The 17024-nt window shown below is 40.6% G+C and overlaps 1 protein-coding gene across 2 annotated transcripts in view; it reads left to right on the top strand.

Annotated features, from left to right (window-relative positions):
• The window catches only part of EXOC6B (exocyst complex component 6B), a 253118-nt gene extending 237250 nt beyond the window's left edge, over window positions 1-15868 (top strand). For both annotated transcript variants that reach the window (XM_063457580.1, XM_063457579.1), the window contains 2 exons: window positions 11529-11641; window positions 14709-15868. In XM_063457580.1, the coding sequence (XP_063313650.1) occupies window positions 11529-11641; window positions 14709-14835 (240 nt within the window). In that variant the 3' untranslated portion in view covers window positions 14836-15868. The remainder of the gene's footprint in view (window positions 1-11528; window positions 11642-14708) is intronic.
• The last annotated feature ends 1156 nt before the right edge of the window (window positions 15869-17024 follow it).

The raw sequence follows: 17024 nt of genomic DNA, 5'->3' as shown, positions 1-17024 counted from the left end.
ATTTGTTACAATATCCTATTAAGTGACAATTCCTCTTTAACTGAAAAAAGTACTTTAAAACTAGCCCAAAGTTCCTTCTTTAAATTAAAAAGTGAATTATAATAATACGAAACTTTTTAACAACTCAGACACAGCAAACATTCTAGCTCCCCAAAAAGTGGCCTCAGGGATTCGGGCCCGAAATAGACTTTCCTTCATAAAGACCATTGAGAGTTATGCAGTAGGAAGGTGTAGCATCCTTTTTGGAGCTCTGTAGCCATCACTTTGCAGAGATAAACTGCAGTGCGTTTGTGTGTCTGTATTTAGCTGATCACACAGACATTGCTTTTATTTTAAGTGGGGTAGGACTCTATTCACATAGATCACAGGCCGAGACATGCAAATCAAGATCTCCTTGTGTTTTCATTGCATTATCCTTCTGGAAAGGCCGGCCAGAGTTTATGGCATGTGGACTCAACCCCCTCTCTCCCATTACTTCTATATTTTATTTCCACTGACACCGCACAGTGCCATAAATAGTATTATTCAGACAGTCTTTAAGTGTGATTTCCCTCCAGCTGCTCAGTAAAGTGGATAAAGGATGATCTGAAATGAAAAACAGACCGATATGCGTGCATATGTTCACACCGGTACATATGGACAATGTCATGAGTCTGGTGCATTGAATTTGGCCTCGTTCCTGCGTTAATAAAGAGGTCTATCTTATTACAGGCCATTAGAAGCAAGGCAAGATTATTGTCTTAGAAAACTTTGTAAAAGTGTCAGGTGCGAATGCTACAGGTGTGTTTAAATACAGTCTCTTTGTGTGAACGTTGACATTTTTATTACCTATATAGTTATAGCAGACAGGTGAAATATTTAGAAGCATGAAAATCGGAGCCCATACACGTCATATTGAAAGGTTTCGTTTTGGCTATAAGGTTATCCCAGATTTTACCCCTTACAGTAATGACAGCCGTGGGCAAATAGTTCATCTTCTGTTTCGAATGTCATTTGATGCCGTTGCTTCCATATAAAATGTGAGTTTGCATGGCTTTATGTTGTAAATATTCGTGCAAAACATCCATTACTTCATAAAAATGCACATAAACAAGGATGCTGAAAATAATAGTGAAATGTCATCAGTTCTGAAGGTTCTTGGAGATTTCCTGGATGAAAGTGGGTTGACTGGTAAGGCTGATATTAGCGCAGCTGGATAAGCGGATTTGTTTATAAAATGATCCGATGAGACTCCTACCCATAAGGTTCATCAAATCACAGCCAGTTGTCTCCACTGACCACTGCAGCGGGCCTACGATGACTGCAACTCAGACACCGTCTACTTACGTGATGTAATTTCTCTTACGCAGTGCGAATGAAAAGGGCTGCCTAAATGTAGCTATTGATTAATTAATTACGATGTGGTATACATAAAAGTTTTTAATAGACAATGCTCTGTGTCCATAAAAACAGGGGTATGGGTCACCACGTCCCTTCCGCTATACACTTAAATATAGGTAAATAATCCTATTAGGTTAATGAAATAGCCAAACGGCAAATCAGGTGGCTGTGAAGTCCTTTATTAGTCATGCAGACGTCATCTAGTGGTTTAGGTGCTGTTTGACCAAACATTCGGAAGGGGGAAGGTCTGAGTGACTTTGACAATTGAATGATTGCTGGTGCAATATGTGGTGCTTCTACAGGGCAGCACTGTATCAATGTTAATTGTTTTACCATTCAACATCTAAATTATTCCATTTTGATAATCCCTCACTGCCGGTGTGCTGATAGTGTTGGTCCAAACTTCTTGTTCTGTAAGTTTAACCTGCAGCAATAAGTGTGTGAGTTGTTTGCGGTGATCTTTCGTTTGTGTTTTTTCGCGTGATTTTCTGTTTTATTCCAGATTTATTCTGATTTAAAGCTGAATTATGCCTATTCTTCATTTCTGAACATGTGATGAATTCTGTGTTTGCTTTTATGTTCTTTTACAGATTTGTATGGTTTGTTTTGTTTATATCACATCCTTCCCATCTCAAGCCATTCGGCATTCACATTCAAATGGTCATAGGTTTTTCTGCTGGGGCAACCATGTTTTTATTTGCGTTTCTACCCTTATTAAGATGGTTGTGAACACACAGGCCATTCTCATTTTATTGATTTTGTTTGCGGAACTTTATTTTGGGTTTTTGTTTTTTTGTTTTACGCCTCAAAATAATGATGTATTAATAATTTCCTAAAGACCCTAATGTTGGTTGGCTAAGCATCATGGGAAATGTAGTCCAGTAGCACTTGTGTTGCCACGGTAAGCCAGCATTCTCCCCAGGTCCCTGTACATTTATATATTTATATCAGCCATGAAATGTCACCACGCTACACTTCTGCTCACCTTATTTCACCGAAATGATTCATTTTCAGGGCTTTAGAGGAATGGATTTTCTAAGTCTTGACTATCTTGCTTCAAAGCCAAAAAATAAAGAAAAATAGAAAATCGTAGAGCCCTTCCACATGCTTTTTATTTTGTATCAGCGAGTGACACTGAATGAAGTATTGCTCTGACAAGGCCATCCAGAGTTTATACTGACATAGCACAGGGACCGTCTCCAACTCCTTATTTGACTACGTGATCCTGGCCACTGTGCAGCCCTCTGTAACTGAAATGACCTCTCTCCGAACGTGTTGGGAGAATGCCCGTCAACATTCGTACTCACAGCAGCCGGCTTAGCATTGACACTTTCATAAACACCAAGAAAAGGTTTAGTCTACGGATCAATTATTTACCCTCATCTAATGCGGAGCCATTACCATTCCTTCATGGAGGCAAACTATTTCTCATCTTTACTTTTTATAGCGCAACAGGGAATCTCAAACTCTGCACTCCTCTATCCCCCCTGATCTGCAATGCAATCGGTGACTAGAGAATCATGGGAGTTGTAGTTTAGCAACATCTAGAGGTGTCGAATGTAAGATGCCTGTCCTGCAACATTATAATTATGTGATTCACTGTGCAAATGAGACCTTTCTAACAAATTAGGCTACAGTTTTTAGAGGGGGAAAAAAATCTATTCCTGTTCTTTTTAGTAAGCTCCAAGTATATGTCATTTTACCTTTCCCATTCATAAGAAACAAGAATACATTTCTCAACATGTACAAGACTGACAGAGATGTTATGCTGTGTGCTTTTTCTGATTCCATCTACTGTCTTCGTAAATGACCTCTAAAGGCACCAGGTCCAGTTCTACCGTTTTGTATAAACAGCAATATCTCGCAGGGTTAAGTTGCCTCTAGTGGCAGTCTTCATCACATCAGAGTCAGACTCTGTTCTCATTAATTTCTGCTCCCACAGCAGCATTGCTGTGCATGCACACTAGCATAATGATTCACTATGAGAAAGCGTTGGATTGGCTGAGATCATCAATCTTGATGTTCTCAGCTAGGAAGGCAGAGCGACCACGGGAAAACCAGTGTGGTGAGGGATGAAAGGTAAGTAATAGTCACCTTTCAAACCCTCACAGAGGAGGGAAAGAGACACTCACTATAGCCTTAATAATACATGTGTATTTCACTATTCCTGTAAAGTGATATTCATAGATGATAATCTCAGTTTGTGGATCATGCGCTCAATGGAAAGCTTACTGTGCTTTCAATAGTCTGTATCTATGGAGATATTGTTATGTTTTTGGTGGGTGAGGAATGTAAGAAATTTGCACAGTAGTGTGTGTGAATGTGTGTATGTATACATACACACACACACCTTTTATGTAAAGTACGGAGGTTTAATGTAATCCCAAATCAAGAACAGCTAACAAGTTTCCAGATTTGTGCATCATCAGACATTCCTGCAAGTGTAACTTTTGCGTAGGCACAATACATCAAACAGTTGGATTGACACTCGTGTCTTGAAGTTTTAACGAGTGAGCAGCTAGCCCATTCACTGTGCAGCATTCCTCCGTCTACCTGACAAAGATATAGCTTCAGCCTTGTGTTAAATCCCAACCAGTCTAGTCTGGCCATTGGCCATGTTTCCATTTGTTTTGAATATATATATATATAATGAAGCAAGAAAAAAGCATTCGATTTGATTGATTTAAACAGACTTTTTACCCTGTATTGATGACAAAAGAGCATGTTCAACTTTCAGGGCTATGTCTCCGTTCGGACGTTGAATAACATTATTTTAAGGTTATTGTCTATTTTAATCTTCATTTGCTCTGACATTTAAGGTATCATTCGTCCCTCCTCTATACAGGTACATTATTTATAGAAGATCTTTACTTTTTTTTTTTCCCCATCCCTGTCTTTTCATTTCATGTTTGTGTACCTGTAATTCTACACGCTCCAGCAGTATTTAAATTATATTCTGTGTTACTAAAACTGTTACCAAGTACAAATATTGCTGAAATGAGTCATAAAGAGCATATAACCTGCTTAATAATCCTAAAATCGTTGTATTATATCCGTCACAGTATATATGTATATATTATACCATGATTAACGAATTCTCGTATCTGTGTAAATACGTAGACACACTTGTATCTACTTGATACCAAATTGTAATGAACTGAAAATAAATTGTTACATTTCGTTATTGCAGGCGGTCGCTGACTATAGCAGAAGTGGAGATTTGCCTGTGTTTTTGGCAAGCTGGTTCTCAATTTGACTAATACAGCACGTTTCAGTGGCACTAATTATTATAGACAATGTTTTTATTGAAAGAAAAAGTAGCCCATTGTAACATTCCTATATCTAATCTATCCACCATGACACAGTGTGATTGCGAATTTGATGGTGCCTACAGCATCCTGTTACGGCATTCAGCTCTGAGACTGGCTTAGAATCGCACCAATTTATAATAGAGCTGTGAGTCAGGAGTCCCAGATTAGGAAATCCAGGTTACCTGTGTTAATTTTGTGCTCAACCTTTAGATTGTAAGCCAACGGGCTATCTAGAATTACTTTGTATAAAAGGGCTTCAATGGCTAGATATTCGCTCACAGGCAGGGGCCCTCTTGACCTTTCATACTGGTCGGTGTATAAGTGCCAGTAATAATAACTTGGGCTGAAGTTTCTGTCTCCTGAGGGTGTTTAAAGCAGTACATGTCCAAAGATTATAATACCCGCAGATTTCAACCTCCTACGTAAATCATGTCGTACCTTTTTGGAAGTTCCCTATCTTTATGGACCATTGGTAACGTTCAGCAGAACAGGTGGAGTACAGGTTCAGCTCTAGGTCAGTCCTGCCAAGTAGAATTTGAAAGTTCACATACAGGTGAATCAAGAACCAGACTGCACAGGCACTACATAACTGTCTCCTCTTCAGTCTGACTCATAGGTAAATTCTCTATCAAAAACATGTGCCACAAGCCATTGCACATCTCCACCACCACGCTGCCACTGGTTTCAGGTGCACTCCCAAGACCTCCTCGGAGCATCAGAATCCATCACACCTGCAAACTTACTAGTTTCTATCACGTGTGTTTTGCCCGAAAATAGGGTCCCGTTGTATCTCATAATCAGTCGTTTTGAAGCTATGAGGTGTTAACTACTGTTGATCGAAAAATTTAATTATCAAGTTATATAGTTTTATAGTCTACTAAAACAATATGCTGACCCGGATATCAATTTAATAGGAAACCTTTTATTAAAAAAAAAAAAACTTTGCAACTTTTACTATGATAGATATCCGATTGTATTTAATATTAACTATGATAGGTATCCAATTGTATTTATTTTGTAACCCCAGTACTTTACCTGGTTCCAAATTGTGCAAAAATCATTCAACATGTTTCCCAATATTGCACTGCATTTTCAAGATAGGGGTCTGCTACTAATTTATAAATGTCAATACCCTTCTTATACATGACATGACCATATATTTCTGGCCCCCGCAGTCTCTGATATTCAGGGGCTACTGTCACAAGTCATACATAGAAACGTGTGTCATTTAAAGTGCATTCAAATATTTTTCACACGTCCAGCGTAACTTAAAATAGATTGCGGAGTCAGTTCACACGGATATCTTGCAATTAAGCTGTCTGTTGCTGTAAATGGAATATGATTAACGTGTTTTAAACATCAGTACAGGAAAATATTGCATAATATTAGGCTGTTTCTCGTAAGGCGCTTGGCTGTCTGATTTCATTCTTTACCTTTGACCCTTAACCCATCAGTGAGTGACAGTGTGATTAAAGCAGTGTGCGGCCACCTGAAAGTCTATGCCTCAGGGCCTCCCTAGCGAAAATAACCTGGTTACCTATTCTAATAAAATGAAAGTATCTGAGAACATTCTCCAACCACCCCATGGCTCGGTGTTTTGAGAACTGTCATATTACAGAGTGTAAATTACATTTTTATTCTTTGTTACACACGAATTTTAAAGACTATCTGTCATCAGCACTGGTAACATACAGCTTAAAGGGATACAGCCCTGGGAAAATGTAAAGGTTTTCTCCAAACAGGGAACTTCAGAGCCCGGCAGGAACCCAAGTAAGAGGGCAAGCTGCTGCTCTATTACAGCCCGCTGTAGTGGTTATGATACCAGGAATACCCTGGTTTATTTCTTTGGTATTGGATGGATTCATTTAGCAGCAGTTTGCCCCTTTATTTGGGTCCCACTGGGCTCCAATGCTCCCTGTTGGTCCAGTGATGTGCATACGGCAGAGACACAGAAGCTGACATTCACGTGACTGACATTCAATGCAATGATACCCCCGTGACGTTGCTGGACGTGGAGTTACAACTCCAGCAGCAGAGGGGTCAAACTCCCATCATTTTAGACTAGACCTTCACTGGTCATTATATAGATATGTGATGACTTACCATTGGCACTCGTCTGTCGTGGACTATTTGGCAGAGTCATGGGGATTGCAGACCGGAACAGCTGAGTGCTAAAGGTTTGACATCACTGGATTACATTATTTAGTATTTTTGCCAGTGTGAATGCGCTCTGTGTCAGGGTTTCTGTCTAGGAGTGTATTGTGGGAGATTAACGGTGCATTGTGGATGCATTCACAAACAGCCTATTTAACAACATGCAGTTTATCAACTGACAGCATACAGTCACTGTACAGTACACTGCCCACTCACAGCGCATACATGTAGTGCATTTTAGGCATGCAGTGCATTGTGACCACATACATGCACCCCGCTTAACTACCTACATTGTAGTTTTGCATTGTGACACAGACCACCCGTCACAGTGCATTGTGACACAGACCACCCGTCACAGTGCATTGTGACACAGACCACCCGTCACAGTGCATTGTGACACAGACCACCCGTCACAGTGCATTGTGACACAGACCACCGTCACAGTGCATTGTGACACAGACCTCTCGTAACATACAGTGCATTGTGACACAGACCTCTCGTAACATACAGTGCATTGTGACACAGACCACCCGTCACATACAGTGCATTGTGACACAGACCACCCGTTACATACAGTGCATTGTGACACAGACCACCCGTTACATACAGTGCATTGTGACACTGACAACCCGTCACATACAGTGCATTGTGACACAGACCACCCGTTACATACAGTGCATTGTGATACAGACCACCCATCACATACAGTGCATTGTGATACAGACCACCCATCACATACAGTGCATTGTGATACAGACCACCCATCACATACAGTGCATTGTGACACAGACCACCCGTTACATACAGTGCATTGTGACACAGACCACCCGTTACATACAGTGCATTGTGACACAGACCACCCGTTACATACAGTGCATTGTGACACAGACCACCCGTCACATACAGTGCATTGTGACACAGACCACCCGTCACATACAGTGCATTGTGACACAGACCACCCGTCACATACAGTGCATTGTGACACAGACCACCCGTTACATACAGTGCATTGTGACACAGACCACCCGTTACATACAGTGCATTGTGACACAGACCACCCGTTACATACAGTGCATTGTGACACTGACAACCCGTCACATACAGTGCATTGTGACACAGACCACCCGTTACATACAGTGCATTGTGATACAGACCACCCATCACATACAGTGCATTGTGATACAGACCACCCATCACATACAGTGCATTGTGATACAGACCACCCATCACATACAGTGCATTGTGACACAGACCACCCGTTACATACAGTGCATTGTGACACAGACCACCCGTTACATACAGTGCATTGTGACACAGACCACCCGTTACATACAGTGCATTGTGACACAGACCACCCGTCACATACAGTGCATTGTGACACAGACCACCCGTCACATACAGTGCATTGTGACACAGACCACCCGTCACATACAGTGCATTGTGACACAGACCACCCGTTACATACAGTGCATTGTGACACAGACCACCCGTTACATACAGTGCATTGTGACACAGACCACCCGTCACATACAGTGCATTGTGACACAGACCACCCGTTACATACAGTGCATTGTGGCACTGACCACCCATCACATACAGTGCATTGTGGCACTGACCACCCGTCACATACAGTGCATTGTGACACTGACAACCCGTCACATACAGTGCATTGTGACACTGACAACCCGTCAAATACAGTGCATTGTGACACAGACCACCCGTTACATACAGTGCATTGTGGCACTGACCACCCGTCACATACAGTGCATTGTGGCACAGACCACCCGTTACATACAGTGCATTGTGACACAGACCACCCGTTACATACAGTGCATTGTGGCACTGACCACCCGTTACATACAGTGCATTGTGACACAGACCACCCGTTACATACAGTGCATTGTGGCACAGACCACCCGTCACATACAGTGCATTGTGGCACAGACCACCCGTCACATACAGTGCATTGTGACACTGACAACCCGTCACATACAGTGCATTGTGACACTGACAACCCGTCAAATACAGTGCATTGTGACACAGACCACCCGTTACATACAGTGCATTGTGGCACTGACCACCCGTCACATACAGTGCATTGTGGCACAGACCACCCGTTACATACAGTGCATTGTGACACAGACCACCCGTTACATACAGTGCATTGTGGCACTGACCACCCGTTACATACAGTGCATTGTGACACAGACCACCCGTTACATACAGTGCATTGTGGCACAGACCACCCGTCACATACAGTGCATTGTGGCACAGACCACCCGTCACATACAGCCCACTCAGCATTGTGTAGTTGAGCCTCTTGTGTGCTTATGCCTTGTAAACAATACCCAGGGGATTGGTGTGGATTCCTCTCTCTATTTCAAATTTTCCATATTTATATGACCTACAGTTCTGCAGCACCTACATTTTGCTCTCCAGGTCTGTACATCCTGCAGCATTTTAACAAATGCAATAAATAAAAAACAATGTTAAATGGTGCATATCTTTAATAGGGTGAGTTACTATCAGAAGGTTATGGAGACGATCATCCAATTGTTTAACATTTATTTTTTATATATATAATTCTTTGTTTATTTTTCCAATGTTTTGGGGAACAGAAAAACCGCAGCCATAGTATTGCAGTAGTTGTATTGACGTTAAACGTTTTAACTCCTTTAGAGATGTATACGTTTGCCAATTCTCTGACAGAGGTTATTGGGATGGGATTTTTTTTATATCTTGATCTCTCCTGTTAAAGCCCAATGAATATTACACAGAGAGTGGTGAGCCTGACCAAAATATAGAGATACAGGTTTATCGTTCTCTGTCCATCTGCCGTCAGCACCTTGACATTTTGTAGGTGTGAGTGACACAAACTCGCATCCACCCAGTGGAAGCCACTTCTCTGCAATGTTAATCCCAAACTCAAATAGGATTTTAGTAAATACATATTATTTCTCTGAGTGTGTGTGCCGTCAAGCCTGATGTATTGGCCTCGAAAGAATTAATGGTATATGCATATTTCATGTTGGAATCTTCCCCAGCAGGCACAGTCTGAACTCTTGGAACTCCTGTGAGATGAATGCCTTTGCACTTCAGTTTTATTCTGCTTTTAGTCAGTAGTAGTGCCGTGTCTCCAGAGGTGAAAAGTTTACGTGTGATTTCAGCGGAGAGTGGCTCACATTAAATCAGGGATTCCGTGTCACCAGCGAAGGGCACAAGCCGAAAAATAAAGGAATATGTGCGAAGCCCCCGAATGCATGGCACGTTTATCCATTTTCGTAGCGCTCATTCACTGTGCATAGAGCAAATATTCGATTGTCCCTCCAAGATTTATTTCCCTTAATCCGCGCTTATAGAAGTTTATCTGTAAGTTATAGCTATTTTTTGTGATTCCGTGATGACGATGACAGTGTTAGTTCATGGAGTTCCAAGGATCCTGCTTCAGTATTACATGCTGTGCTTTTATCACAGAAGATGTGTGATCAATGTATTGCTATAGCCCTCTGGCACACAAAATGGCTTTAAAATATTCTTTTAACAATAAATAATATCTATGATTTTTATTTTATTTTTTTTGTCACGTTTTCCTTTCCATTCTACATGGGTTATTGATGGTTAATAGTTTACATGAGGTTTTTGCTGAAAAGTTACCCTTCTTGTCTCAGTTGTGCACAAGTACACACACCACATTGCGAATCCATCTTGTAGCACACATACATCCGTTTTCCTATATGGTGTGTAAGTGTGTATTTTATTGTGAGTTATTTACAATGACCAACATCAACACAAACTTACCTGACACACAGCATGCTGTAGTGGTTATGGTGTATGGAATGTTCCTTTAAGATATAGCTGATACAGTGATTAGGTAGAGGGAGTACATAGCCTCACTAAGAAGCAAATTATTGAGGTAATCACAATTTAACATTGTGACGGACCGCCTGGCACCCCGACTGGGTACCTCAGCCAATCGCTGCTTCCTAGTACTTGCGAGCCCCATAAGCCCTGCACAGAACACCATAACCACCGTAAACCCTCGCTGTCCTCCACCCACCCTGGACCCAAGATCCAGTGGGTAGACATCTCCTAGTCCAGAGACCGAAGCAGATTGCTCTTACAAGAGCAAGTGTTGTGATCCAAGGGAGTATAGTGATTATAGCAATCCCCAGAGTGAATATAGCTCTCCAATCCCCCAAACATGAGCCTAGACTTCATGAAGGGCTTCATGCCCAAACACTGCTGCGTGCGTTCGCTGGAACAAAATGGCCGCCACCTCATAGGAATTGCGGCCACCCAGACGAACACTTAGAATGCTGCGGTGGAAATTGCTACAAAGTAGAAATTCGGCATAACAAGCTCTAGGGTGGTCTCCGATTCGTGCGGCTGTTGGGTTCCCGAACCAAATATAAAATCACACAAACTATGTCTGTTCACATAGTTTTTTAAAGGGCCCGTAGTATTTTGATAAGAGATTGGCCAGCAAGCCCCTCCAAGAACATGTGACAAAGCTCAGTTCGTCACAAACATGTCTACATTTATATATATATAGATTTATAATATTGTGTTTGTGTATGCACGTTCAGGCAATTCATTACTTTGCGTGTTTTCCTGTTTGCATTCTGCTGTATAATTTAAACCTTTAAATTTAGCCTGCTGACATTTATTACTTCTCTCCTGCAGCTATTAGATCTGTTCATCAAGTGGGACTGGTCCACGTACCTTGCTGATTATGGACAGCCTACATGCAAGTATCTGAGAGTCAACCCCACCACAGCACTCACCTTGCTAGAAAAGTGAGTAATCTGGCTATCGTCTTTTTTTCTGCATTGTTTTTAATGTATTTATACATTGTTTTATCAAAGTAGGAAAAATAAGAGTATCTCATTAACCAGCAAGGCTTTACTAGGTACTTAGTCTTCCACTCAGCAGAATTTTTCTGGAGATATAAATACAACTGCTTCCCCAGCTGACAGTAACTGCATTGTGATTGCTGTCAGCTTACTGACAGTTCCAATCACAGTGTCTTCAATGCAGTTATAGAATTGGCCGTACGTGCAAGGATTATTATTTTTATTATTTATAAAGTGCTAACATATTCCACGGTGCTGTACAATGGATCTTCTTCTTAAATCGATGTATAGAATTATGGACTCATATGAGGTAGATACCTAGCTATATTTCTCAGAACCAGCATACTATTACATATATATATATATATATATATATATATATATAACGTATCACTTGGAGTCATACACTTCTGACCTCGGTCAAATGAGCCATCATTGCTCTGCTTTCCCACTAAAACTGACGTGATTTCACTCCTGGTCTTTGTGGCAAACTCATGATTGTTACCAAGGCTGGTGATCTCTATGATACTGATTTCATACGTGTCTTTCTAAACACACAATTTCATCTCTGAGAATTAGTCAGCCCTGTCCGGTTTTGTAAAGTTTATGTTGGGTAAACAAGGGTGTCGAACAAAAAATACTAGGTCGGCCATAAATTAATATGGCAACCAGCCTCTCTGGAACTGCACCTCGTAAATCAGAAATAACCTAAATTGTGTAGGGTGGAACCTGCCCTCAAGGTGAATGAGATGTAATTCCAGTTACTGGTAATGTCCTGGACACTATGGTTTGGACCGTAAAATGTACTATAAAATGAAGGTTACTCTTCAGGGCTAAAGTAGACAGGTGTGTGGAGTTTCCTTGTCAGCCCTGCCATTATACATCTTTTCACCAATAATTTTATAGTGTGAATAGAAGCTTTGTTAGTATAGTAGTATGATTATATTTGTATTTCCACCTCCTCTCTGGCTGCACTCAAAGTACATTCACTTTCTTATTATTGGCATTAATATTGTGCCAACTTATTCCACAGAGTTTTACATTATTTTGAAGGGGGGAGGGGGGGGGGGGGCAGCTAATAATAAAAGACAGGAACAGTGGGTAAAAAAGGACCCTGCATAAATAAGTTGAATCAATGCATCTCTATGAGGAACGTTTAGCGCATGGAAACACTGGACACTGGTGCTGCACACAGTGAGCACTGAACTAGGAAGCATTTTAAGTGACTGCCACTAGATCTGTTAGTAGGCAGCAATGTAAACACTGCGTTTACATTGAAAAGCCTGCAGGGACATACTATAGTCACTAAAACCCACTGTATTAAGCTGTAGTGCTTCTGGTGACCATAGTGTCCAGAGCCATGAGACCGGCATCATCCCATTCACCCAGTGCCCTGCAGTCCAACGTATCTCTGGCTTTTAAGTATTATAAACGATGTATTAAATGATCAAACATTTTAGGTCACATTTAGTATCTCTTTATATGAGGTCACGGTGGCCACCTTTACCGCTTTCTGCATCTCATGGCTACAGGCTAGAATTTATCGGCCCCAAGAAAGAATGTATAGGGTAAATTTTCACTGGGCGAGAACGTTCCTAATTTTACATTTATTTTAAGAAGCATTTTATTAAATGGTATGCGACGCCTCAGATGGTTGTTGTCCACAGTTATGTGGTTGTAGTTCATCCAATTCCTTAGTCTGATTCCACTTAAGGTGTGTTTTTCACTTTTTAATTTGACTTCAACTTTTTTCTCCCACCAATATTTTCTTCATATATTTGTTCATCTACCAAAGGATACATAGAATGTAAGTACCGCTCAATGTTGCTTATGGAATGAATTGGAGTGTTTCCTGAATACTAAATTATGTCATGCAGGCATTCCAACACTAAACTCTGAATACTGTTTCTGGTGGAGACTTCCCAAAATTAAATGGAACTGAGACCTCTCCCCAGTACTAAACTCTGTGTTGTTACATGTGTTGGTAAGACTAATATGTGTATTGAACGTGGTAAGATTACCCAAAGGGAAAATTTATTTTGTACCTACCAGTGTCTTCCCAAGGACTAAACACTGCATTCTTGTATGGCTTGGGTTTTTCAACAAATTAGTTTTGTGTGACTGACTATGTAATTATTAAATATACTTTCTCCCTCCTCTATATGTCCCCTTATGAGGCACTGTTCACTGGCGTGGATGAGATTTGCCTGCTAGGTTGATGTGTTTTGATGTAGAAGCGATGATAACCTAGTTGGAGCTTTTACAAGTATGTGAAGATTGTAGCATAAAATGTTGACCTCTACAGCAAGGCCAAGCTCGGATTTTTGTTGACTGGAAATCTACCTATTTATACTCCTTTCAAAATAAAAGAATGAACGGACTTTGGGGAAATTTCTTGACACAAAAAGCATTTTGAGCAATATGGAACAAAAAAGAAAAACACCAATGTTGTTATGTGTGTATACATTTTTTGTGTTCACTTTAGACTGATCTGTAGATGGAGCAATTACTGATTATTGGGATCCTTGTGGTCTATCAGATCAGCATAACAATCCTTCCTATAGACCCGCCTCCACCCTCCCCTATCTCGTGTTCCCACTTGTGCTACTACCCCCTACTCACTTCTTGTGTCCCCACTCCCTCTTTTCTTTCTTCCTGTGCCCATTCCCCTTCTCTAGTTCCCCTCTTGTATGTGTCCCTTGTTCTCTCTGCGTGTGTGTGTGTTGCCTGTTCTCTCACTCCTGTTTCTCTTTGGTATCATTACAAATACACTCAATGCATGGAAGTGGTTTTTAAGTTCTTCTCTAACTCAGCATGGTGAATTTAAATATGCTGGGTGGTAGAACAGTGTTGTCTGTGAAATACAACTGGAATAATACAATGTGCCTATACATATTTAACAGTATTAGCATTGTCACTGCTTGAAGTGCATCCATTCGTTGGTGTGAACTTTGAAAGTATTTTGTAACTTCTCGATTTCCTAATATACTTCTCTGTTTTTCTCCAATAGGATGAAAGACCCCAGTCGGAAAAACAATGTTTTCGCTCAGTTTAGAAAGAATGAGAGAGACAAGCAGAAGCTGATTGAAACTGTGGCCAAACAACTTCGAGGCCTCATTAACACCCACCATTCATGAGACCCACAACACCGTCCTTACTTAGAGCCTTCAGGATGGCGCTGGTCATTGTACACTGAATGGACCAGAGTTCCCTCCGCCTGGCTTTTGTACTATTGTATCTCTTTTCAAAGGGCAAATGACTACAGTACCTAACAGTGTATAAAATGTATAACAAACTACTTTTGGGGTACTCTGGCTTAGGCTCAATGCTTCTTCCTACAATGCATATGGCTCCAGGAAAAGAAGGGGTAGCAATGTTTGTTTTCATGCTTTTGCCAGGTGTTGGGTGATTGGTTTCTATTGCACTGATTTTGCCAATTTTTGTGCCATGTATGTTAGAAATCTTAATTTTATCTGTTCAATTAGAGTTACTGTGTTACAGTTACTGACATAGAAAGCCTGAATTGTTCACGTTGGGTAACACTAGGGAAGACGTGTTCCTTTTTTTTCCTCTCTTTCTATTCTTGTCATTTAAAAAAAAAAAAAAAAAAAGGAAAGGATACACTAAACTGTTGGCTTTCATATTTCTGTCATTATATGTTTAATAGATGTTTTGCAGCTGACTATAAGGAAAAATAAAAGGGCAAACGGAATTAATAATACTGAAAAACTGACATATTTTGTCAATATATATATATAACCCCCCTTCCTCTTGAAGGAAGGACTACAGGACTTTATTACCATGCTATAGAAACCTCAACAAGGAAATTATTATTACTCCCCAAATTATCTTCTCTGCCGGGTAGACAATGTACTTGAGGGTGAAATTAGGCCTTCCGTCCTGTGCACCCTCTCCACACATAGGAATATCTGTAAACTGGTTCTAGGAGTGACCCAGACAATCCTTGTTTATCCGAAAAGCACAAGCTAAGAGTGTAGGATTGCAATTTTATTGTAGGATTGCGATTTTTTTTTTATTTATTTTTTATCATTACACTCCCTTTAATGTCACTATTTGCTGGTTCTTTTTAATACAACTAATCAAAGTCTTCCAAATAACCGTTATCTTCTAGAAGAGTGTTTCCTACAGGAATTAAACTACATTTTGCCATATAGTATCTTCATGTCCAAATTTACTGCATTCGATATCTCCAAAGCCTTGCACTAGGGGTGTCAAAGTAGTGGGCAGTCTTCTAATACAGCCTGTATAACAGACCTATCAATCCTTCACAAGAAAGAGCAGACCTATTATATCTGGTTTATTCAATAGATCGGTCATACTATTTTGCATGATACACATTGCGTGTGTTTATTACCAAATCTCGTTTCACCATAAGTCCAGCGCCCTTGTCTCTGACGTCCAAGCAGAGAGACACGAAGGAGAAGACATACAGCTAAACATGACAATAATGAATGAGAACCACTTATTGTTCACAAGTCTATTGTTATGCCGTTTGGCAGATAACCAAGACATGCTCTATCACATTTTGTGACAAACATCTAGACAATATAAAGCACAGAGTGCTCACCGCCTTTACACATAATATATAATGCATGCTATGAATTTTATGGAAAGGACCACTCCAATTAAAGATATGTATATATAATTTTTAATTAGGGGTTACCATTTGTGTTTGGGTTACTGCCTCCCCATTAAGGCACTGAATAGTTTAAGCACCTGTTACATTAACCTTTACTCCAGCACTGGGAGTGTCCTTGCTGGAGTTTCCAACTGCCTCCTATAAAGTCATCATAACTGATAAACTGTGTCCAACCAGCTGTTTCTCATAGAGGAGCAGTGGGTCACACGGTCCATTCATATCAGTCACTACAATCCACCACCAATGCTTCTCATAAGGAAGCGATGAAACCAATGCTTTTCAATGAGAAGCATTCACTTCCACTTTTAACTACAGTTCAAAGCGAATGAGGCTGGAAACCCTCCCATGTGTCAGACATGAGGTGTTAAAAATGGGATTGACAAAACGGTGTTTTAAAATTGTCACTTTTATTAAATAGGCCAGGTGGGGCATGCAGTTAACCTCTAAAGCACGTCAGGACGTTGAAGGGCCTCAGGCTACTGGAGTGTTCCTTTAAACCCAGGAATTGGCATGGCAATTGTTTTCTGATGTAGCAGTTAAAACAAAGTTATATCAGAACCCTCAGTCCATAAGTTAATAACTATTAATTTGTTTCCTAATAGGTGTTTAAGTAGGACAATAATGCTCTAGCTAAGCCAGAGGGTAAAAGACAATTTTCAAAGATAA

The sequence above is a fragment of the Pelobates fuscus genome, chromosome 6 (assembly GCF_036172605.1).
Source record: "Pelobates fuscus isolate aPelFus1 chromosome 6, aPelFus1.pri, whole genome shotgun sequence".
NCBI lineage: Eukaryota > Metazoa > Chordata > Amphibia > Anura > Pelobatidae > Pelobates > Pelobates fuscus.
Note: the sequence above shows the minus strand (reverse complement) of the source record. Positions and strands in the feature narration are given on the sequence as shown.